This window comes from Zalophus californianus, chromosome 4, assembly GCF_009762305.2.
Source record: "Zalophus californianus isolate mZalCal1 chromosome 4, mZalCal1.pri.v2, whole genome shotgun sequence".
In the NCBI taxonomy this organism is placed as follows: domain Eukaryota; kingdom Metazoa; phylum Chordata; class Mammalia; order Carnivora; family Otariidae; genus Zalophus; species Zalophus californianus.
In genome coordinates this window covers 32,294,676-32,319,322 of record NC_045598.1, presented here as the reverse complement: position 1 = coordinate 32,319,322, position 24,647 = coordinate 32,294,676, and the positions used below count along the sequence as shown (strand labels likewise).

The 24,647-nt window shown below is 57.8% G+C and overlaps 1 protein-coding gene across 8 annotated transcripts in view; it reads left to right on the top strand.

Moving 5' to 3' along the window:
• Positions 1 to 16,199, top strand: part of HIVEP3 (HIVEP zinc finger 3) — a 480,349-nt gene extending 464,150 nt beyond the window's left edge. For all 8 annotated transcript variants that reach the window (XM_027607320.2, XM_027607348.2, XM_027607357.2 and 5 more), the window contains 3 exons: positions 4,762 to 4,848; positions 9,341 to 10,254; positions 11,342 to 16,199. In XM_027607320.2, coding sequence (XP_027463121.1) covers positions 4,762 to 4,848; positions 9,341 to 10,254; positions 11,342 to 12,154 — 1,814 coding nt within the window. In that variant the 3' untranslated portion in view covers positions 12,155 to 16,199. The remainder of the gene's footprint in view (positions 1 to 4,761; positions 4,849 to 9,340; positions 10,255 to 11,341) is intronic.
• The last annotated feature ends 8,448 nt before the right edge of the window (positions 16,200 to 24,647 follow it).

Here is a 24,647-nt window from a genome sequence, read left to right as displayed (position 1 = left end):
TTCCAGAGCTCTTTCCACTGGAGGCCCTGCCAAGCCTATCCGCAGTCCCTTCCTGGGTCCCTCTGAGCTGGCACAGAGCCCTAGAGGGGCCAGAGGGCATAACCTGAGCAGGGGGGCTGCAGACCCCCTGCATGCCCTGGGCCATGGTGTCCCGGGTGTGCGGGCTTGCCCACACTGCCCCGCAGGCCAGGCCCAGGAGGCTCTGTTCTCAGCCAGCGATCAGGGAGTGTTCTGAGCTCTCTTCAAGTGCTCGTAGAGGCTTCCAGAAGACAACACCTTCAGAGTCAAAGCAGTAAGCGAATCTGAAATGGTGGACTCTCAAACTGTGACTGCCCAGAGGGGCCGGTCAGGGCTGGGGGGGTGGCCAGCTGCAGCAGAGGAAGCTTGCTCGTGGCTGTCCCTGCACGCGGGGAGTGAGGGAAGACGCAGTACGCTGAGGCTCCTGTTCCTCCAGGGCCCATGCAGCCTCCTGGTGGGATGCGCCTTCAGCCAAGGCTCAGGGAACCTGCGGCGCCTCCTCCCAGGCTCTCGGCTTCCTTCAGGCTGCACACCCTCCCTCCCTTCTCACCCCTGGGCTCCGGCTGGGCCTGGTGCTCTGCAGGCCCCTCCCACACCACCACCTGGCTGCGCCCAGGCCTGGGGAGCCCTTCCTGTCCGTCTCTGTCTGCCTGTCTGTGTCTCCGTGTCTGTGTCAGACATCGCGGTGGCAGTTCGGGCCCCTGGGCACGAGCTGAGGCGTCTGGGGCGGGGGGGGCGCGTGGGAAAGGCGGCCAGGATGTCTCTGTGGAGGTCGGGGGTCCCCTTTCCTCTTCTCAGATGGTTCCCGGATGCCAGCGGGGTGGCTGTGCCGCGTACAGGCCCTCGCACCGGTCGCCGCAGGGGACAGCGGTGACAGCTTCCCCGGGCGGAAGGAGGGCAGTGGGTCGGAGCTGAAGGAGGCAGAGTCATTGGCTGGTGCCCTCGGCAGAGGTCCCGCCTCTCTTCCAGACACACATCATTTTCCATCCGCTTGCCTTTCCTCCTTCATTCCAGGACCGGGGGGCCTCGGGAGGGGTCGGGGGGGGACGACTGTGAGAAGCTGTGGGCTGTGCCTGGCAAGCCGAGGCTCTGCCCCTTGACAGAGAATTGGTGTCCGAGCCGAAAAAAGGCGCCTGCCGCCACGGGGTTCACCTCCCTGAGTTCACAGAAGAGGCCCAGGGAGGGGATGTCGGGGAGGGTACCGGGAAACACTCGGGGCTGCTCAGCCAGCTCGTCTCCTGTCACCCACACCACATGGCCTGTCCCGGCAGAGTCCCCTCAGACTCCCCGACTCCTCCCTGCAGCCTCCAGGGGCCACCGGCACCTTCTCCTGGAAGCCCCTGAGCCCAGACCGGAGGGTGAAGCCATTCGCCTCTCTGTCCACGGCCAGCATGGCACCTGGCAGAGTCTCTGGCGCCCAGTACAGGGTGGTGGTCACGCGGGCAGGGGTGGCTTCCCAGCTCAGGAGGGCAGGGGGCTCCACGAGGTGAGCATCTGCTGTGTGCCAGGCACACTGTGCTGCCCCTCTCCCTGCACTAGCCCATCAGCTCCTCCCAGCACCCCCGAGAGGTAGGTATGACTTCAGAGTTGCAGCAACAGGAGCTCGGAAGGTTAAGAAACTTGCCCAAGAGCACACAGCTAGCGAGCGGCAGAGCCCAAACTCAAGCCCGGCACCAGCAAGCTCCTCAACCAGCTCAGGTCGATTTAGCCAGCAAGCTCCTCGACCAACCCAGGTCTTGCTTGTGCAGCAAGCAAGACCCCTGGAGCCCCAAAGCCTGGTTCTAGACCGGGCTCTGTATTATCGGGGGGCCTGGGCTGGTGGGTTTACTGTGCTGGTCAACGGGAGCCCTCCCGTGGCATCCCAGCAGCTGAGATAGTCAGTGATCATGTCTAATGGCATCATGGGGCCCAGAGTTAGAGCAGAAGCAAGAAACCACCCTCCCCCCACCCTGGGCCTGGTGGCGCTTGGGTTACGTGATCTGTGAGGTTCCTCCCAACACTTTGCTTCTGTGATGAGGAGAGCATTGAGCATTACCCACATGTGGTGATTGTGCATCCACTGTGTGCTCAGCACCTGACTGTTGAGAAGAGACCTAAACCTTCCTGACGGAACATGTATAGCAAATGATGTCCTAGCCAGAATGAGCAGTGTGAACAGTCCTCTGTGGTCTGGGGACAGTGGACCAGTCCCAGGACCTCAGGAGACCGCTGATATCTCTGGCCCATGGAAGACCCCAGCTGCCTTCACCAGCCCTTGATGTCCTACTCAAGCTTTACTTGCTCACGACAGGGCAAAGGCCCCCAGTGTTAGGTAGGGACCCTTGGGGACCCTCTGGCCCCAGAATGCTTCTGGAAGTTCTGACTCTGCTTTCCCTTTGGCCAGGAGTAAAAGATCCAGGTTTCTGTCTGGTTATAGGAGGAAAATCTGGGTGGGGAAGGGTATAGTCACAGACTAGGAGTAAAGGGAAAAAAGGAAAGAAACAAGTCCCCTTCCATCCCTGCTGCCCTTGACCTGCGTACCTCAGGGAATTCCAGGTTAAGGTTTCCATCACCTTCTCGGCAAAACCCTACAAATTCCTTAAAATTCTCAGAATGATTACGAAGCACCCTTTGGTTCACCTGTGGACTCTCTCCTATTCTACCCACCCACCCACCCACCCACCCATCCACCCATCCACCCATCCACCCATCCACCCATCCACCCATCCACCCATCCACCCACCCACCCACCCATCCACCCATCCACCCATCCACCCACCCATCCACCCATCCACCCACCCACCCACCCACCCACCCACCCACCCATCCACACATCCACCCACCCACCCACCCATCCACCCATCCATCCACCCATCCATCCACCCACCCATCCACCCACCCATCCACCCATCCATCCATCCACCCACCCATCCACCCATCCACCCATCCACCCACCCACCCAACCACCCACCCACCCACCCACCCACCCATCCACCCATCCACCCATCCACCCACCCACCCACCCACCCACCCACCCACCCATCCACCCATCCACCCATCCACCCACCCATCCACCCATCCACCCATCCACCCACCCATCCATCCATCCACCTATCCATCCATCCATCCACCCATCCATCCATCCATCCATCCATCCACCCACCCATCCACCCATCCACCCATCCACCCACCCACCCATCCACCCATCCACCCACCTACCCACCCACCCATCCATCCATCCATCCATCCATCCATCCATCCATCCATCCATCCATCCATCCTCCCGTCTAGCCATTTCTCCCATCTCCTAGTTTGTCTTCCTATCCATGTATCTTTCCATTTCTTCTCTCATCCTGTCTGTTCCTCCTATTCTCACGTCTGTCCTCCCACCAGTCCATCCTTCCATCCACCTGCCCAGTCTTTTATCCTCCTGTCTGCCCCTCTTGCATGTAGCCCCTCACCCTTACAACCCCACCAGCCACTCTCCCACTCACCCCTGCCTCTCTCCTCCTCTCCAGTTCTCCAGCTTCCCACCTGTTTATGAGCTCATTTTCCAACTATCCTCCTATTTATTTTTTTCATCTAACCATCTATTCCCCATCTGTCTCTCCATCCAGTGCCCTGTCCATCTGTCCATATTCTTCCTGTTCTTCCTTCACTCCATTTTTCCTCTTATCCACTTACCCATCTATCCATCCATCCACCCACCAGTCTCTCCATGCATCGTTCAAGTGTCCATTCTTCTCTCTTCCATCCATCTAGTCAAACCTGCCAACTAATAAGTTCAGTGAAACAGAGCACCTGACTCGGGGCACTTAGGATTATTATATGAGCCATCATGAGCAAATGTAGCAATCTGCAGGCCACAGTGAGACCATCACAATTTGGAGGTGGCTGCTGAGCCCAAAGGAACATCCTGAGGCATCTGGGGTGCTCTGCCTCTCCTTCCCAGGGTGCTCCTGCCCGCAGAGGTTTATGGCAGACCTGCCGCCCCTGCTCATCAGCTGTGGGGCTGGACGGACCGCTGAGGGCAGAGTCAGGGATGGAGTGAGCAGAGCCTTTGCCCAGCCCTCCCTGCCTGTGTCTGCACAGCACAGTGACCTGGGGGAAACGGAGGCCCAGGACATGACTTCTCTAAGGAAGGCAGGGCTTGAGCCCCAGCTTTGTGGCTCACAGGTCCCTGTCCAGCAGACTTCCCTACACCTTCCGCTCTTTCTCCGTTTCTAACAGTAACTTTGTCATGGTTCCTCTTCCTAAACCCTGTGGGTTCCACGATGTGTGGCCTCAGTCGGAAGGGCATCCTCAGTACCCACCCAGGTCATCGGTTAACAGGGGCCCTCTGGGCATCCCAGCATCTGAGAAGGCCAAAAATCCTGCTCCTTGAGGGTCACTAGCTGCTGGGCTCAGAGTTAAACCCAAAGCGGAAAAACCTATTACACATGAGCTGTCTTTTTAATTTCTTTTTTGTTTGTTTTTTAACCAGCAGCTCGCTTCCTCATTACACCCTCTGCCCTCTCCCGGCCCCCTCCCCACCCTCCCCCAGCTCCTGGGTACTGTCCTGATTGGTAGCTGTGTGGCTCCTCCCAGCCTGAGCACCTGGGCGCAGGGATGTCCCGCCCCCCCCTGCAGGGCTCAGCCCCTGCAGCCCAAGGGGCCCTGACAGGTCTTCAAAGCCACAGCCTGCCCGCCAGGCACTGCATCTGCGAGCCCACGCTGGCCCCCTGCCTCACGGCCGAGGCTGAGTCCCTTCTCATTTCCTTCCAGGGAATCTGACTAAGCACATGAAGTCGAAGGCCCACAGCAAAAAGTGCCAAGAGACAGGGGTGCTGGAGGAGCAGGAAGCCGAAGAAGGTAACCAACTGCCGACTCCCTCCTCCCTGCCTCTTCCCCCCTCGCCGTCTCCCCCTCTTCCTCTGCCTGCCCCCCCACCTGTCCCCATGCCCTCCCTTCCCTTCTGTCCTCCTCTCCCTGCTCTCTCCTCTCGGGCTTCCAGGCCCTCCCCTCCAGTTTTCCCACCTACTGGGAGAGAAAGGTTAAATTTACAGGGGGGGTCGCCCCCTCCTCTCCAAACACTACAGTCCATGCTGTGCCGTCCTAGTGAGTGTGCGTTACCATCTACCAAGGAGGTGGCGTGCCTGACACCTTGCAGGTGCTCAGTGAATGTGTGTTGAATAAACTAGCACATGAGTAATCGTAGTCAACATTGCCCGAGCACCCACTCCGTGGCAGGCGCGTTGTAACCACGTGCTGTGAATTCTCTCATAAATCCTCCCGGTGACACTGTGACGTACACACTTACACACTCCCACACCCTCACCCACACCTCCATACTCTGGGCCTGAGCCTGACACCTGGGCCTTTTCGAACTTGGGAAGCTTTCAAGAGAGCCAAAGTCAGACCTGACAGCCCCTTGCCACCTCCCCATCTCATCCCACACCCCCAGCACCGCACCCTGGCCAAAGTCCTCCATCAGCAAGAGGCACATTAGAGCCTACTTCTGAAAAACCCCAGCAGAGGAGAGGGGGAGTCAAAGGCCCTGGTCAGCCACAGCTTCCAGGGAGGAGGCCAGACGGACTGTGGCAGGTGGACAGTGTCTCCCCCTCCCCACCCCGGGCAAAGGGAGGTCAGGGAGGCTAGGGTCATTCCTCCTGCACCCAGCAACCCTTTGGCCAGATTCCCTAAAATCAGAATCAGGATTTAGAGTGTGACAAAGGGGGGTGTGTATGTGTGCGTGTATGTGTGCGTGTGTCTTTGTTTTTATGATTTCAAGATCTATTTACAGTCTTACAAAAGAGTTAAAGCACATTTCCTTTTAGGAGGAATAAATCACCTCTACTGAACTGAACACAATGAACATGGGGCTGTTGCCACAAAATGAGAATGTGGGGTTACCGTGCTTATCCAGAATGCACGTTAGGCCACTTATACCTGTTGTCTCACTGAGTCCTCATAACTAGCAGTAGAAACTTGTGTTGCCCCATTTTAGGTTGAGGAAAGCAAAGCTCAGACAGGTAAAGGCGGCTGCTCAAGGTCACACAAAATGCTGGCTGCACACCATCCCAGGGCCTGGTGGGCTGGACTGGGGGAGCCAGAGCCCGAGTGCAGAGCCCGCCCTGGGTGAGAGTCAAGAGGTTGCAACTTGTACCTCACGGAGGGTCCCCTGGGGACCCAGGGCTGGTCCCTGCCCCTCTCCCAATCTCATTTTCCCAATGAGGCAAAAAAGGATAACCATACCCACCTTGTCTGAGGATAAAATCAGTGCATATTTGTTCTAGAAATAATTACTGAGCCTGTCCCAGGCTCTGTTCGGGCTGCTGGAGATCCCACAGTGAATAGAACTATGTTTTATTCTGGAAGCTTATATTCTCGAAGGGAGCAGGGCAGTGAACAAATGCGGAATAGGGCAGGGTCAGTGAGTAGGAAGCAAAAATGTGAGTGAGGGGCTGGGAGATGTGGGGAGGGTTCACTCTGGTAGGTGTGAGCAGAGAACATGAAGGGAGGGGTGAGGAAGCTGGCAGGGGTGGGGCCGGGGGCCTGGGGAAGGGCTCTCCCCGCAGAGGGAACAGAAGGTCCAGAGCCCCCGAGGACCCAAGTGGGGGGAGATGAACTCAGAGAACAAGGCCATGAAGGTCAAGGGACGGGCTTGGCAGTGCAGCAATGTCCCCCCAACTTTCAGTGACTCTGTGTGCAGAGGATGGTCAAGAAGGGATGCGGCTGGAGGCAGTCGTCAGGCCGAGCACACGTTGGCTTGGACTGGGTGGAGGTGGGGAGAAGTGGTAGGGTTCTGGAAACATTCAGCATGTGGAGCCGACAGGTTTTGCTACCACAAAGGGGGACTACTGGTGGTGGCATGAGAAAAAAGAGAAAAAAGGAGCCAAGGATGAGTCCGAGGTTTATGGCTTAAGAAAGTGGAAGGACGGAGTTGCCACTTCCCATGATGATGAGGAAGGTTCGGGGAGGAGCCTGTCTGCTAGACACCAAGTGGCTCTGGGGAGCACAGCCTGGAAACCACTGCCTCCCTGTGACCAGGTCCCCGCCGCAGCCCCGCCCCTGACAGTGAGGAGGTTGGGCACCAGCGCCACCGTGTGGCCAGGCCCCCTCAGCGCCCTCACAGGCTTCGTTCTGCATCTCCTCCTTGGTCCCAGGCCTGGAGCTGGCTGGGCTTTGTGGATGGAGCCTTGCCGGTGATCCCAGCAGTGGACTGGTAGCGCCATGGGGGGTGCTGGGGGTGGGCCCCCCTGGCAAGGGCATCCTATACAGCCCTGCAGGAGCCCGGGTGCATGGGGCCTGGAGAACCGTGTTCTGGGCAGGGGACCCTTGGCTTCCATCATTCCTCCTTTGGGTGCCTAGGGCAGGCCACTCTGGGCCTCCACATCCTCATTGGTAAAGAGGCTGTTTAGGAGCCCTCCCTGCTGGATATCAAGGGGATACTGGTCTTGACTCTCCCTCACTAGTAGAATTACTGCTCTGACCATCAACCGTGAGATGTTTGCAATGCTGATAATCTGCTTGGGGTATGGGGGTACTTGAGATACCTGCTAAGTTTTATTGGGTACTTACTATGTGTCAGACCCTCACGATCCTCCCACCAGCTTCATGAGGTGACTTTTATTGCTCTTACCCCCATTTTATAGATGAGGAAACTGAACATAAAGTCAATTATACAGCATCACACAGCAAGGAAGGGTAAAGCTGGGATCCAAACCCAGACAATTTCCTGCTGCTCGGTGCATAAACATCATTTTTATACTGGCAGTATAATAATGCAAGGGTTGTAAACCTTAGTCCTGACTCAGCCACTATTCCTTGGCTGATCTTGGGGAGGAAGGCCTTGCCCCCTCTGGGCCTGGATTTCCCCATATGTAAATGAGGGGTGAGGCTAGGCTAACCGCTGGGTCTGAAATAGGTCTGAGGCAGGGCCTGGGGCACTGCAACTATGTGTTTTGCATACTCTCCTCCCCCCATCCACATCCCTCCTGCCTTCTCTCTGCTCCTGGCTGCCAGGAGACCCTGCCTTTGGTCCCTTGGCCTGCCCTTCACCTGCCAACCCCAGTTTCACCCCATGGTTTTTGACCCACTGTCATCCACTTCAGGCATCTTAACCGCTGCATGCTGAGCTATTCAGAAGCATGAACACTAGGCTTTCCAGGCCCAGGGCCGCTGGGCATGGTGGAGTTTGGAAGCCCGGCTGCAGCCGTAGTCCGAGTGAGCATGTGTGTCCAGCTTTCTTGGTCAGTGGTGGAATGGGTGCTGGTGTGTCCAAGTGAAGCGGTGGGGCTGGCGATACGCCCGGAGAGGAACTGGCAGGACCCAAACCCTCAGGAGCCTGACAGGTGGACCAGATGTTAGCAGAGCTCTCTCCCGAGTCCTGACTGCTGCCCATCTCAGAGATGCCCACACTAGACTGGTGTCATGTTCGAAGTGACCCAGCTGGTCGGGGCTGCCCCACCAGCAGCCAGACCAGGAGGTATTCCAGAGCTCCATTCCCTCCTGGCTGGGGGTGGCAGGAATTCTGCAAGTGCAACAGGTCCTTCGGACAAGAGCAGCAGGGATGGGACTATGCTCTGCCGTCTGAGGCCAGCTTAGCCACCGCCCCCCACCCCCACCCCCCAGAGGCCCACACCTGCCACCTGCCCGATGCTGCTGGGCCAGCCAGCAGCAGCCTGGCCATGGTGGCAGATGTGTGTTTAGACTGAGCACGGCCGGAGCTGCTGGGCCGGCCAGCCTGGCTGCTGGGTCCCAGGATGATAGATTTCTTCATGAACGTATTGCGGGGTCGTGGTTATTTGAGCCATTTCTCTGTGCCAGGTTTGTGTTTACTCCTCCTGGCCAAGCCAGTGAGGGAGGTGAGACGGTCACATTCATTTGACAGAGGGGGAGATGACAGCACAGCAAGGTGACTTCACAGGCTCAGCGGGGAGCCAGCACTGACATCCTAGTGAAGAGGCAAACTAACAAAAAGCTTGTCTCCTTTGCTAGGGTTCAGTCCCAGCCCTAGGACTTATCTTATTTGAGCGAGCTACTTAATCTTGCTTACCTTGGTTCCCTCATCTGTAACATGAAGATAAGAACAATGCCGACCTCCCGAGATCATTTGAGGACTAGATAAATTAACACGCGTGAAGGTCTTAGAAGGAACCTGGCACAGGGTGGATGACAAGGTAACTGGTGTTCACTGGGACTCCTGATGAAGTGTTCCCATAGCTGTGGTGGCCCCCATTCTCTCCACAAGCTCGAGCCATGACCACAACGATCAGGCCCGGCTTGCAAACAGGGACCCAGGCACAGAGGGCGGCGTGTGGGGATGGCTGTGACCCCGGGGTCTCCTTTGTCCACCCCTCAGGACCCAGTGATGACCCGTTCCCGGACTCAGAAGGGCGGGAGGGCTCGGAGGCCGTGGCGGAGCACCAGTTTTCAGACCTGGAGGACTCGGACTCGGACTCGGACCCGGACGAAGACGAGGATGACGACGGAGAGGAGAGCCAGGACGAGCCCCCGGGACCAGCCTCAGACGCACCCCCACCTGGCCCGCCGGCCCTGCTGCCGGCAGACTCCCCCCCCGGTCCGGGCCCTCAGCCCCCAGATGCCACCCCGGGCGGCCAGGCCACGCGGGGCAGCTCGGGGTTGGAAGCCGAGCACTTGGCAGCCGGCAGCTGCTCCGTGTCCAGCCAAAGCGCCCTGTGCCTCCCCCGGCTGGGACCGGCCCCTTTGGGCCCCGTGGAGAAGGACACAGGCTCAGCCCTGAGCTCCAAGGCTGTGTCCCCAAGGAGGCCATGGTCCCCAAGCAAAGAAGCAGGCAGCCGCCCACAACTGACCCACAAACACTCACTAAGCAAAAGCGACTCGTCTCCCCAGCGACACTCACCGGCCCGAGAGCCACAGGCCTCCACCCCCAGCCCGCCTGGCCCCCAGACGGGCCCTCTCCCTTGTGGGTCTCCACGACTCGAGCTATCTCCTCTCACCTCCCACCCCCCAGGAAGAGAACTGCCCTCTCGAGCGCATCCGCCCCCCGAACGCAAGGGAGCCCCAGACCCGGGCCCCCCCAGACACTCACCCACCAGGAGACGGTCCCCGGGCCAGGCCGACTCACCGCCACGGTCAGCGCTGCCAGGAAAGTGGGCCTGGGCTGGGCCGGGCAGCCCCTCAGCAGGCGAACGCGGCCCGGGCTCGGGGCTGGCCCCGCGGGCTCTCTACCTGCCCGCGCCTCTACCTCACAAGCTTCTTGGCAGAAGCCCCGAGACCTGCGCCTCCACGTGGGTGAGTTCCTGCCCCTGAGCGGCTGGGCTGCTCGTCCCTGATCCGGGAGGGGCGGGGGGGGGGGGGTGGCACTCAGTGCACTCCTGCACTCCTCCCTGAGGCATCAGACCCATAGCTACACAGCCCTGCCAGCTCGGTGATTGCTAACAACATAGCAGAGGTTTGGGGGGCTCCTCCTGGGGCAGGCACCATGCCCGGGCCCCCGAAGTCAGCCAGGGTGGCCTCAGAAGCAGCAGAGTGTGGGCTCTGGGGCTGGCCTTGGATGCAGGCGGAAAAATGCTGGTGCCATTCCCCTCCCAGCCCCCCAACCCCACATCTCCAACAGCCCTGTCACCAGCAGCCTCAGAGACACCACAACCAACGCCATCCCTGCCAAACCATTGGCACCATCACTGTCCCCGTCCCCAACGCCATGTCCACCTTCACTACACTAACAAGCCCTGGCCACCGCCGGGTCAGCTCCATCAGCGCTGCCACGTTGGCAGCCCAGTACCATCCTATCACCGCCACTACCATGCAACACCGTCACTGTCAGCTTACCTTTACCTCCCAGTGCCTTTTCTGTCGCCATATTGTCATAACCCAACGCCACCCTTCCCTACCAGCAGCATCGACACCATCAGAGGCTCAAGCTCCTGGAGGAACACAGGCTGCGAATCTTTCCTTGGTCTTTAATTTTGGGGTCATACTACAATTCCTGATGGGGTGGGAGAAGGTAAAGAACCTAGAGTGGGACCTCATACCCAAGGGTAGAGTTGGGTCAAGACCACTCTAGGAACAGGCGAGGCAGCAGAACCAAGATAGAGGGTCAGGCGCGTGGCGGTCAGGTGCGCTGGCCGGAAGCACGAAGACCGTGGGACCTCGTGTGCTCATGGTCACCGCGGGGCTGGGGACAGCCCGCCTCAGAGAGCGCACCAGCACAGGGAAGCACCACGGGCAGGGAGTCGGAGCTCAGCTCCCACCCCAGCTCAGCCAGGACTCCTGTGTGGTCTCCGGCGAGCCCCCTGACCCCTCAGCTTTAGGCCTTGGGGTCTCCATGTGCCAGCACGCAGCCCTCGCCTTACCCTGTCTTATTTTCTGACCCCAGCAGAAGGCCGCATCCCGGAGTCCCTCCTGCTCACCTGGCCCTGCTCATCCTCCCTCCTCCCGACCCTTCTCAGCCCCCCATGACTTCCACGGCCACACCCCAGCCCGGACAGAGGAGAACATCTTCAGCCACCTCCCTCTGCACTCCCAGCACTTGAGCCGTGCCCCGTGCCCCCTGATTCCCATTGGCGGGATCCAGATGGTGCAGGCCCGGCCGGGGGCCCACCCCACCCTGCTGCCGGGGCCCACCGCCGCCTGGGTCAGTGGCTTCTCAGGAGGTGGCAGTGATCTGACAGGGGCCCGGGAGGCCCAGGAGCGAGGCCGCTGGAGTCCCACTGAGAGCTCATCAGCCTCCGTGTCCCCTGTGGCTAAGGTATCCAAATTCACACTGTCGTCAGAGCTGGAGGGCAGGGACTACCCCAAGGAGGGGGAGAGGACGAGTGGGGGCCTGGGCAGACCTCCTGACTGGGAGCCCCGAGTGGCTGAGGTGCCCGCAGAGCCCGTGCCCACCCACAGCCCCTGCACCCCGCACGAGGCCTCGCCCCGGCTACCCCAAGGCCACAGGCCAGAGTCCTGGAGCCCCCGCTTGGAGTCACCACACACGTTGGCCAACCCCGTGGCCTCCACCACCTCGCCCCTGGACCGCAGCAGTTCCATAGGCTGCCTGGCAGAGGCCTCCGCTCGCTTCCCAGCCCGGAGGAGGAACCTCTCTGGGGAACCCAGGACCAGTCAGGGCTCCCCCGAGCCCTCAGGAAGTGGGGGGCCTGGGGCACTTCCACACCAGCCCAAGGACAGGGGCCCCCCAAGCACTTAGCCTCTCTCCGACTGCTTCAGCATCTGGCTTCCGGTGTTCAGCAACAGACGTTTCCAGCCAGCTTCCTCGAATCATCTCGCTCTCATGGGCCCCCTCTCCCGTCTGTCCATCTGTCCAAGCAGCTTCTGCTCAGCCCCCAACTGTTCTATCTTCCCACGTATGCAGTTACCTGTGCCTTTTTCTATATACCTTTTGTTGCTTGAAAAGAAACAAACAAAACACACGCACACATAAAAAAAAAAACAAAAAAAACGAGGAGTTTGAGGCTGTGAATATTTTGTGCTTTTTTGAGAAAGGGTGTAGGTGGGGCCTCAGCCTGGGCCACTGTGGTCTGCAGCCACCCCGCCCCCCCAAGGCCGGCAAGAGGTAGCCATTTGCTGAGGGAAAGGGGGATGCACTGAAGGAGAAAAAAAAAGAAACTTTAAAAAATATATAATTAAATGTAAAAGCAAGCACTCCTATGTACAGATGTGTATGGTTCCTATTTATTGCTGCTTCATTCCACCCCATTCCACCCCAGCTAGTGGCCACGCTCACTGCCAGCAGAAGGGCCAGCGGCCCATGGCAGGAGGCCACAGGCAACGGCGACCCCACTCAGCCTCCACAGGCAGGCCCAGAAAACCCCAGTTTTCTTTTTCCTAAGGAAAAGAAAATGTTACCTTTCTTAGGATTTCAACACAAATAAGAGGAGCAGATAGGAGGTAGGAGCTTGCTGGTTTCCCCCAGAGCTCCCTGATACCCAGGTGGCCTGAGTTGTGGACCCATCCTGGCATCCTGACAAATTCCCCCAGTCCCCCACCCTCAACCCTTCCCCTCCACCCCACCCCCACCCCTAGCCCCTAAGCTGCGAAAGGAGCCCTGACTGTTCATCTCCTAGTTCCCAAGGCACCTAACTGAGGCCTTGCTTCAGGGCCCCAGCTACAGGCTGCCTCCCTTGTTCTAGAAACTACCCACAAGGCCGAAGTGACAGGGCCCAACCCCTAGGGGTCAAGATCCAAGGTGCATTGCCTTGCTATTTCTGAGGCTGGGGCTTGGGTTTTGTTGCATGTTTGGTCCCTAGGGTTCAAAGGGCCCTATTTCTTCCATGGCTGGGCTTTTCTAGTGCTCAGAACTGGAAGTTATAGGGACCCGTTTCTGGACCTCTTTTCAGCAGGACTGGATTCCTCCCCTCATCCCCACCCTACACACTGTCAGGTCTCCACTACCCCCAGGAAATACCCAAAACCATGACTGGTGGGAACTGCCCAGGCCTGTTTGTTGGCTTAAATCTCTTTAAAAATTACACACACACACACACACACACACACACACACACACACACGATGGTATTTGGTAATTCTCCCAGCCTCCTCAGATTCTCTTGACCTAGAAGTATTGTCCTAAGTGAACGGAATTCTTCTCCAGAGCAATCAGTCCTAGCCAGTGTCTCCTCCCTCATCCCCATCTCCTCCCTCAAGAACCTACCCTATATTTCCTGGGGTAAAAACCTGCTTTGTAAGAAAAATAATATGACCAGAAATTAAAATCCCAATGTGAAATATAGAACTCGTGTTTACCCTGCCCTGGGAGAGGCAGGTTTTCTCCCAACCTTCCAGAACTTTTGTTTCTACAAAGAGGGAGAAAGCACAGGGATCATGGTCCTGGCCCACCCGGGCTAGGTGCTGAAGCCGCCTTACAGAGCCCGGAATTCCCTGACCAGTCCCAAGTCTTCAGCCAGGCCATGTGAATCCTGTGCCTGGGGCCTCCTGAGTTGTTGAAGTTGTGTAGACAGGACACCGGTTGAGGCCCTAATCCCCTCCTCTGCCAGTTCAGGGCCTTTCCCTCCCTGGCCTCTGCTGAGTAGACAGGCCAGCCCCAGGTTCTGTAAGACACAAACTGGACAATAGGGAAGGGCCTCCCTGGGGGTCTGCTGGGCTCCAGGGTGCTGGGGGTGAGGTTAGCTGGCAGTTCTCAGCTGCCTGGCCCAGAGTCTGGGGCTCCCGCCCACCCGGGGAGAAGGCCAGCAAGCCCAGCCTTGACTATATTGGCGCTGTTTCGGCCTCACAGGAAGTGGGAAGGTGTCCGGCCCCGGTTACAGCCCAGACTTCCCTCACCCTCACCTCTCAGCCCTACCAGCGGACACTTCTAGCCCTGGGGTCTGGGAGCTGGATAAAGGGCATTGCTTCAGCCCAGGTTTGAAACCTTCCTGGGCAAGATCTTCCAGCCCAGACCTACAAAGTAGCAGATGGGGGTTTCTGCTAGCTGCGCGGAGCCCCTGACCTTGGGCTTGGCCAGGCCTCTCCCCCTAGTCATGCACTCCTGCTCTCCAAGGCGTCATTCCCCTGTTCTGGGACAGCCTGCCAACTGAGGCTTCCTTCCTGGGAGACCCAGTCATGGACAATGTGGCCACCAGGGGAGAATCCTCACAGCCACTCCAGGCCCACAGGCACAGGCAGAGGGGACAGGGACTGGGAGTCACCAGAGATCCGTTTCTCAGTGACAGGGACACAATGCACAAACAGAATCTGGCTTAAGGGTTGCTGCCCCACACCGATCCCCAGAGGGATGGAATCAGTGCCACCAGCTTGAGACAGATATCACTGGGCACAGTGCTAACCCCTCCTGCTAGACTCTACCCCTGCTCCCCCGAGCACAGAGGCCCCAGCACACACACACCTCCATAATTTGGAAAGGGACGCTTACTCCATGCCCTCCCCGGCACCCCCTGCCCCACTCCCAACCACTTCCACATCTGCAGTTTGCGTGTGACGCTCCTGTCCCTGTTAAGGGGGACTGTACCAAGAGCAGTGTTGATTTGTTGCCATAGACACCTGTTGGTGCTCTGTCGAAATGTGCCAGCCAGCCATGCCTCAGTCCAGGCTCGCTCTGGTCCTTGGCTGTTGGCACTGTGGCTGGAACCAAACTGTAGAGGTCTCAGAGCCAGCCCTCGTCCTCTGTTGGGAATTCCAAGACACTTAGCCCCCAGGCCTACCCTCCAGGATGCCCTCCACCCTCAGCAAGCTGAGGGCCATTCTGGGTACTAACCCCGTTCCTCTCCGAGGCACTGTTCCCCAGGCCCACCCCCCGGCCCCCCCCCGCCCATGGCTTGCACTCTGGCCCAGCCACAGAGACCCTCCAGGATGCTGACAACAGCAAACTGCCCACTCTCCCTCTTCCATCACCTCCAACTTCCAGACCCAGAAGTCCCTCTGCCTCCCTCTGTGGGAAAAAGTCTGAAAGAATTAGTTTCCGGATCCCTGGAGCCCCTTTCCATTCTCACCCTGCACTTCTGAATAGGAACCAGCAATATATCTGAGCTGAACTGCTCTCCAGTCCTTTCTCCAGAAAAATCCTCCTTTAAAGCAAAAGTCCTGCCTCGGAGACAGATCTGCAGCATTGAGCAGGGGGAGAAAGCTCCCGAAGGCCTGTCCCCCAAATTCTGCTTCCGTGTTGTGGCTCCAGTCTGCTTTCCATTAGAAAACCGCTTCGGCACTTATGATCACTTTACTAAACCTAGTGTTTAAAGAAAAAAAAAAAAGAAGAGAAAAAGAAACAGAAAAAAGAAACGTGTAGGCAAATGTAAGATACATGCGCTCTGTAAGATAAATATTTGCCTTTTTTTTCTAAAAGGTGTATGTATTCCGTATGTGAACTTGTCTGTAGAGAGTTTCTATGTTCTTAAATGGCAATACATTCCAAAAATTGTCCTGTAGATATGTACAGCAGCCACATTGGGATGGGGTAATCTTGCCTGTGATTTTATTTAAACTCCAGTTTCTACACTTGCATCTTGCAATGTCGGTATGGTATATATCAGTGCAAAAGAGAAAAAAACTCAACAAAAAATCCATGCAGGTCTAAAGCACAGAGTCTGATGTACAAAAGGAAAAAAATGCTCAGTATTGATGTGTGTGACCTTTGTTGTAAATTACATCTGTACTGTGAATGAGAGGTTTTTACAAGGATAATAATTGCCTTTATTACAGCTCCGGCTGAGTGTTCAGCCTGAGGATATTTTTTAAAAAAAAAACACACAGCACGTTGGAATAAATTTGAAAATCCCAACATAGCCCTGCTCGCCTGGCTCATGGTTTTTCTGGAGGGTTGTAGAATGTCAGAGTTGGAGGGATGCTTGGAGTCTGGAGTGCTGCTTTACTGCAGAGCCATCAGGCCCAGAGGAGGCACGTGAGCAGGCCCCAGACACGCAGCCTGGGCCTCGTGTGGCCCCTGGCTTCCAGGCCTGGTGAGAAGCACCAAGTACAGCACCATTGTGGTCTGGGATCTACGTTTCCTGGGGCTGCCATGGCTAAAAACAACAGAAACGTATTCTCTCAGAGTTCTGGAGACCGGAAGTCTGAAGCCTGGGTGTCGGCAGGGTGGGTTCCTTCTGGAGGTTCTGAAGGAGGGTCCGATCCACGCCTCTCCCAGCTGCTGTGGCTGCAAGTGAGCCTTGGTGGGCCTTGGTTTTTGTAGCCCTGCCTTCCTCCCGCCTTCTCTGTAGGTTCCCTCCCCCTCCCCTTCTCTTCTAAAGACCCTGGTCAAGGGATTTGTGGTCTACTCTAACCCAAGATGATCTCATCTCTGGACCTGTAACTGAATACAACTGCAAAGACCCTTTTCCCAAATTAAGGTCACACTCTCAGGTTCTGGGAACTGGGGCATGGGCTTCACTTTGGAAGGCCATCATCCAACTCACTACAGAGTAAGACCTGGAATCAGATCATGACACAGCCCCTTACTGCCTGTGTGACCTTGGGCAAATTACACAACCTCTCTGGGCCTCCACTGCCCAAACGTAACATGGAGGGTGGTTGTGGGGATTCAATGAGATGGTGTATACAGGGTGGCTAATGTAGCCTTGAACAGAGTAAGCCTTCAAAAATCTTCTCTGAACAGGCGTGGCAGTTGGGGGGCTGGGGGTACCAGGGAGAAAAGGCAGGCATGGATCCCCACCTTTCCCTTTCCATAATGATTTGCTGAGCACCAATGAGGGGCCGATGGTTGGATACAACAGTAGGCAAAACAGTCCTGCCTTCGAAGAGCTTACATTCTAACACGTCATTGCGTGTACATTACCTCCTAATGATGCCATTAATGATCCAATTGCAGTGGCCATAATTGCTGTGGCGGGAGAGAACAAAAGCTCTCGTCCAGACTGGGTCTGAGTCGTCCTGGAGACCTTTCTTGGAAAACACCTTAGGGTCAGAGAAGGAAGGGGAAGCCATGAGAAGGAGCAGCCCGGAAGTTCAGTACTGAAAACCTAAGAGCCTCTGTTTCAGCAATGAGGGGATCGCTGCTGACTTTGGGGCAGTTTGGCCTAGCACGGTGCCTGGTGCATAGCGGGCCCTTCACAGGTACCGCTGGGTGTCGAGTAAAGGGTGGGAAGCAGGGACAGCAGATCCGGGACACGTTCCCAGGGGAGAATGGGGCAGTAGTTGAAAGGGACATATGGGGCCCAGGGAAGAAAGATTCGCATGTGCTGCAGTGGGGGGGAGTTGCTGATGGGAAGGAGATGGTGAAAATCAAGTACACATACACACACACACACACACATCCTCCGTTGTGACCCACAGGAAGAGGTGCAGGGAAGCCAGTGCCTGCTGTGTGAGAGGAAGTTGAGAGCATCCCTGCGGAGGGATTTCTCTGTGAAACCGAGTGGGGAGGGGAGCAGGAGAAAGCCGGCCAGGGGAACCAGGCACTGAGGCCCCGGCTGCTCCCCGGGCGTGGCTTCTCCCGCAGAGCTCAGCAGCCGGGGTGTGGGCGGCCAGGTCGGTGCATCAGGGTCGGGGTTCTGCCCAGCTGGGGGACGGAGGGACAGTGGGATGCAGGACATGAGACTATGGGCAAACGAAGAGGTGAGTTATGCCAACCAAATTCACGGGCCGGGAAGCACATGGGTGGCTGATACAGAGAGAGGCCAGCGGTCAAGTGACAGGGGATTTGGATGAAAACAGAAATGGCTCATTCACTCATTATTTCAGAGGTGAGCCAGGTGTGGCAGAGGATGGCTGGCCTCCGGCGAGGCAGCTGGGGCACAGGGAACCAGGAGGCCACCGCAGAGGGACAGGCCAGGGGACGAGTGGCCGGGGCATGGCGGGCACCTCTGGTGACTGCAGGGCCTGGGGGGAGATGGGGGCTCTGAGCCAGGGAGTAGGAAGCAGTCGGGAGAGGGCTGCCTGCCACAGAGACAAGCGCTCCCGAAACTCCGGGACTGACGGCAGAAGCATATTCTTCCCCTTGGCCACACTTTCGATGTGGGTCAGCAGGGCAGTTCTACAGATCCCAGTCACTTAGAGACCCAGACTGATGGAGGCTGCATCCCCGTGCTCCCCTGACCTCAGAGGCAGAAGAAGAGAGTGTTGCACTGACAAATAAATCCTTCCAGCTGGAAGCCCACCTCCCTCCGCTCACATTTCAGCAGCCAAGGCAAAACACGTGGCCAGGCCTAAGGGATGAGACCCAGAGCCCCTGGAAACAGCCCTCAAGATAATCATACAAAGCTAGGACGTCCCAAAGTCAGAAGTGCCCCCAGGAGACCAGCAGATGTCAAGGAGTGGCAGGGGGCAGGGCGGGGCCAATGACGTCAGCCTCAAAGGTGCTGGATTTTTCCAGGTGGTGAAAATAAACAAAGGTCTGGAAGAGGCCCCAGAGAGTGAAGATGGCCTTTGGCATTAGAATCATGGGGTGTGCAAGGATGACGAGCCACCAACAGAGCGGCCACCGGACAGCAAGTCCTTGTGGACCCTGGGTCTCAGTCCAGGCTAGTGGGAAGTGTCCCAAACAGCCCCACGGAAAGAAGAGCATTCGTGGATGCCACGCCCTGTGCCTAGCATTTGACAAACCTGATTTGCAGTCCTTATGACAACCCAGGAAGATGAGAGTTACGGCCCCCATCCTTAGAGGAGAAAGGACCGCCACCAGCTGCAGGTGCACAGCTAGTCAGAGGTAGTGTGAAGACTGACCTGACGCCGGGGCAGCTCCTCATGGAAGCCCGTCGTGACCTGAACTCTGGCCCAGGGGTGAGTCCTGGGTCTCAAACAGCTCACCGCCTCTGCCCAGGAAGCAGCGGGACAAGGCAGGCCCAGGCTGGGGCTGCTTCCCAGCAGCTGCCTGGTTTCTCAGCAACGCCATCTGGTAGCCACGTGGCTTCCCTGTGACAGAGGCCGAAGGCCCAAGGATCAACCGGCAGGTGCCAAGGTTTGGCTTCCCATACTCGAGAGCCTGAAAACTGTGTGTGAATTCTCTGCGGGACTCGCCACCTGCCCTCGCCCACCTGCCACGGGGCCCAAGGCCTCCCAGTCATTTACACGCATCCGGGCCTCCCACAGCTGCTCCCTAGGGGTCATGAAGCAATTTCCCTTTTGAAGTAAGGCCGGACGGGGCACACAGCCCCATTTTTCGTGTGAAGAGTCGAGCCCCAAATCACACCCTAGCAAATGGCAGGGCCACTGACCTAGTAAGATCCTGACCGAGAGCCTCAGGAGGGCGTAAGCTGCTGTCTGTGACCACAGAGGCCTTAGCCAAGCTCCCCATCCGGAGTTGGGCTGACCCTGCCCTCATCCTAAGGCCTGGACCCTCTCTGGGCTCAGGACCTGGAGACTCCTGGGGCCAGGCCACTGCAGGCAGGACAGCTTTAGAAGGCAGGCCAGCCTGAGATGGGCATGAGGGAGAGAAATGGGCAGAAGAAAGGGTCAGGGGAGGACAGAGAGCAGCTGAGAAAGAGCAGACTGGGGCTGACCGCAGGGGCTCATCACAGGACAGGGGGCTTGTAGCCCTATCCTGTTTATAGAGGAGGAAGCCTGGGGCTCAGACAGATGTGGCTGCCTCCCATGGTCATAGTGGTAAGTGGCAGAGCTGGGACTTAAAACCAGGCCCTTATATTTGGGAAGTGGTTGGCTTCCTATGGAAGGAGAATCTGCCTCTTTGCTACTGAGCAGCCCTTGAATCTGCATTGGGTTTGGGGTCCCTAGCATACATTTCCCCTGCCTGGTCCCATCAAAGCCTCAGCCACTTTAGGGAGACCCAGCTGCCCACTGCCCCCTTTTATACATGAGAAAACTGATGTCCAGAGCCGAGAAGGGCTTGGCCCAAGGCCAGTGCTAGGATTCCTGAACCCTCAGCACAGCCACCTGCACACCCTGCCCACCCCTCCCCTACCCCAGGCCCAAGTTCACCTGCCTGGCTCTCCTGCCCAGCTCTGCCTTTTTAGGAAAGGAAAAGAGCAGCCCTGGTGGCAGGCAGGCTAGTGGGCAGGCGGCCATGCTAATCCACCAGCTCCTGGCGGCTCTGGTTACCGTGGTTTGGGGCCCTGGCAGCCCCGGCTGGGAGTGCCGGCTCAGCCAATGGGTGCCGCCAGCTGAGCTACCCTGCCAGAGCCATACAAGGCCTTGCTGCGGCCCAGTCTCAAGCCAGCATAGGGCAGCCCCAGCGCTGGCACCCGCCCCGCCCGTGAGCCTGCCAGCCCAGCACGTCCTCGGACTCTGCCTAATCCAGCCTGGGAGTAGGCAGGGCCGTGGTGCACGTGCACCAGGCCCAGGGCTCCCCAGGGTCAGGAAGGTGGCACCATCAGGGCAAAGGCCAGAATTGGGGCAGGAGCCTAGCTAGCAGTAGGGATCCCAGCTGGGGTCAGGAGGATGGAGCCCTAGCACGATCCAGGCTGAGCCATCTCTCGACAAGATGCCCTTCTCTTCCCATCATTCTTTTGGCCTGACTGGCCACCTGTCCTGCCCTCTCTGGGAAGGGTTTCAGCAAAGTTAGTATCTGGTTCTTTCTGGGATCTTCCCAGGGTCCAAGCCCTAACTTACCTAATACGTCCTGAGTGTATATGCACCTCTCAGAATTAGGGATGTCCGTGAGTGTGTGCATGTTGTGAGAGTCATATACATATATGTCCCCTTGTGGACCTTGTGAGGCTCCCGCTCACTGCTGTGGGCCTGGGCCTGAGAGGGTGGAAGCAAGTAGGGAAAGACAGCCCCTCCCCAGCAAGCTCATCCCATCTGTCAGTTCATAAGATCCCTGGGAAATAGGAAGGTTTGGCCCCCTGTGACAAGCAAGGAAACTGAGCCACAGGTTATTTGCCCAAGGTCAGGGTGCCAGGATTCAACCCCAGAGCAGTCTGACTTTAGACCACCGTACATGCAGACTTCCTTCTCTGGGAATTTCAGGTCTCGGAGGGATGGGGGCGGCCACTTGGGCCAAAGTGCATATGCAGGAAGGAAAATGGCTGTCCGAGATAAGGGAATCCTTCGCTCCTGTGTGGGGCAGGGCTTTCCCAGACCCCTGAGGTACCACCATCGCTCAGGCCATGGCTGCCGCTGTATTCAGAGTCCTGCGTGGAGCTTCCCTGACAATCAGATTCATCATGGAAGCCACAGGGTTTGAGCATCCTTGTCTGTTCTATGTGGACCAGGCTGAGCTTGGAGCCAAGACTGCGGTACTCTCCAGGGCCACCCGGTAGGTGAGGGAAACGTGCTGGCATGGGGGGGGGGGTGGGCCAGGCTGCCACTGGGCTCTGTTTGCTCAGCCAAGAAAGGAGGAGATAAATATAGACACAGGATTACTCAGACATAGCCTGGGAAAACCGGCTCCACACCTTGACTTCAGCCCTGGACCAGTCTCACCTTTACCTGCCTGCCCACTCCGTGCCCGCTGCCAGGCCTGCCCCGCCTCCTCCCAGGACTCCCCACCTGGAAACTTTGGGACAGCCCTTTCTACCTGCTCTCTGGGGGCGGGACAGAAACCAAGGCCCAGAGAGAGCAGGGCGCTTGCCTCAAGTCCCCCAGCAGGTTAGGAGCAGGCAAAGCCAGGGCTGCACCTGGCATTAGAGGTCACCTTTTCAGGCCCAGGCACTACATCAGTCCAGACTCAGTTTCCCCATCTGTGAGACAGGGGCCTGGCACACCCAGCCCTCCATTGCCTTGGGCTTGCTGCACGTAGGATGGAGCTGGAGACCACCCAGCAGAAAGGGGATGAGGCTGAGGTCTTGTGCATGAGAAGACGCTGGCTCAAGTGGGATGTGTACGGCTCAGGTGCTCGGACTCTGGAGCCAGACTGCGTGGGCTCAAATCCCGGCTGTCCATTTGTCAGCTGTGGGACTTCGGGCAAGTTACTTAACATATTTCCTCATCTCAAAAATGAGAATAACAATAGTAGTTATTATTACGTGTTATAAATATTTCATGTAATATACATTGTATACATATAATAACAATAGCCCAATAAGGGCACCAGCCTCCGAGAATGTCAGGGAGGTTTAGATGAGTTACTACATGCAAAGCACTTACACCCGGGCTTGGCAGAGAGCAACTGCTCATGAACATTTATTATGATTGCCCAGCCTGGCAGGTGGAGGCTGCGATGCAGGGGCCTGGGAGGGCGGCTCTGAGACTCCCGCCCCCCAAGGGAACAGCCTGGCCCTGGGCCGTACCTCGCACAGGTCTCTGCAGTGCTGTGGCCTCTGCAGCAGCCCGCACCCCCCCAGCCCCGCCCTGCCTGCAGCTTCTAGAGTCAGGCAGACATGGACTGGAATGCTGGCTGCACCACTTATAGGCTGTGCGAAGCTGGGCGTATGAGTGGCCCTCTCCAAGCCTCAAATCCCACTTTATCTGCCCCGGGATTGGTAGAAGAGTTACCTAGGGGAATGTGGGGGAAACATGCAGCTCGGCCTGGCAAATGGGCTCTCCACACCTTTCTCTTGCTTCCTCCAGCTGCCTCCAGGCTGTGGGCTCAACCTGAGAGAGGCCGTACCTAGCTACTTGACCCTCAGCCATGCAAGGGCCCTCAGGCATGGGAAGCACGCACCACCTCTGACACTGCATGAGCGCAGGCCCCAGCCCACAGGCCTGTGGGACCCCTAGGGATCCATAAGTTCCCTCCTGCATGCAGCCCCCCTGCACCCCTCATGCACTCGTGAATGTCCACACGGGTATCTGTGCCCCCCCCCCCCATGCATACCTGCACACACACACGTCCATGAACAAATGGGTACCCAGGGCACAGCCGTGCACACATATGCACACCCATGTATGGGCACAGAGAGGCAGGTGCCTGCAGGTGTGTCCCCGCACATCCTCACCAGCACGCACGCTCTCACACTCAGGGGTGTCCCAGCTGGGCCCGGCCCTAAGGTGGCCGTCTTCACAGCAGAGGAATGCAGACAGCTGGGGTTACTCCGCCAGCGGACGTGAGGGAGAGGCCCCAGGGAAACCACACGGGCAGGAATCCAGGCAGGCATGCCAGGCTGAGGCGGGGCCCTCGGGTGCCAGGAATTGTGCTGGGGGTGGGGGGTGCAGATACTTGCTTACTCCTGTCTGTCCCATCACCCAGTGTCTTTGGAGCCTCTGGGACTTAAAGGTGAAGGGGTCTCACAGATCATTGTCCTCCCCCTGAGGTAGTGAGCAGGTTCTCCCTGTCCAGCCCTGCTATGTGGCAGGGCCCTGTCTCTCTCTGGGCTGCAGTGGCTGGTCTGAGCTGTGAGGGGCCACATCAGGTGGTCTTACTCATGGGGGAATCAAGAGAACTACAGTAGGAGGAGGAGGGTAGTCATTGACTCAACTCAAGGGACGGACACGATGTGGAAGTCTCTAGAACCCCTTGGGTAGGGCTCTTGTTGACCCAACAGCCACTGTGTGCTAAGGCACTTGCATCTACCAACTCCCCAAACGCTCACAAAACAGGCCCTACTCCCATTTACAGATGTGGAATCCGAGGTGCCATGACCTACCCGGGTCCCAGAGCTGGCCGACTCTGGAACCCAGCATCCAGCCATGGTGCATATGTGTGGCTTCTGCCACTGGGCACATTTCACACAGCAGGTGAAGAGGTCTGCAAGTGAGGCCTATGCACGGAAGGCAGCATGAAAAGCATGGTCCCAGAGGCAGGGAGCCCTGGCCCCAGGTGGTACCCTGCCACATCTACCTGCTGCAGGTCACAACTGTGCTACCCATGGGTGGGACCACACGGGGGGGCGGGGGGGAGGCTGAGAGCCACCTGGGAGCATCGGCCTCTTCTGCCAGCACCCAGCATGGGGGACCAGCTGAGGCTGAGTGGGGGCCATGTTGGTGTATCAAGAGAGAGCGGGCACTAAGATGGGAACAAGGCCACTGCATCATCAGCCCCAGGGTAGGAGAGGTTACCCCCTATCTCCCCCATAAATAACATATGGCCTCAGAGGAATGGAAGCCAATGAGTTCCAGAATAGACTGAGCAGGGGGAGAGGCTGGTGAGGACCCCAGTGAGGACCTGCCCAATGGCAGAGTCCCTGAGACCAGAGCTGATGTCTGCAGACCCCTGTGAAAGGTCCCCAAGCCAACTGGGTCCCCCACGTTCCAGCCCCAGGTGGGACAAGGGACACCAAGCCCTGGTGTCCAGAACCCTATGGAGGAAGGAAGGGGCAAGGAGGGAATATATAACCAAAATCCCATCCAGAGAACCCTAGCTGGACTGGCCACCCTGCCTGCCCCTGGCAGGCTCTACCCACAGGCTTGGCCATTTGGTTCCTGGAGAAGCTGAAATG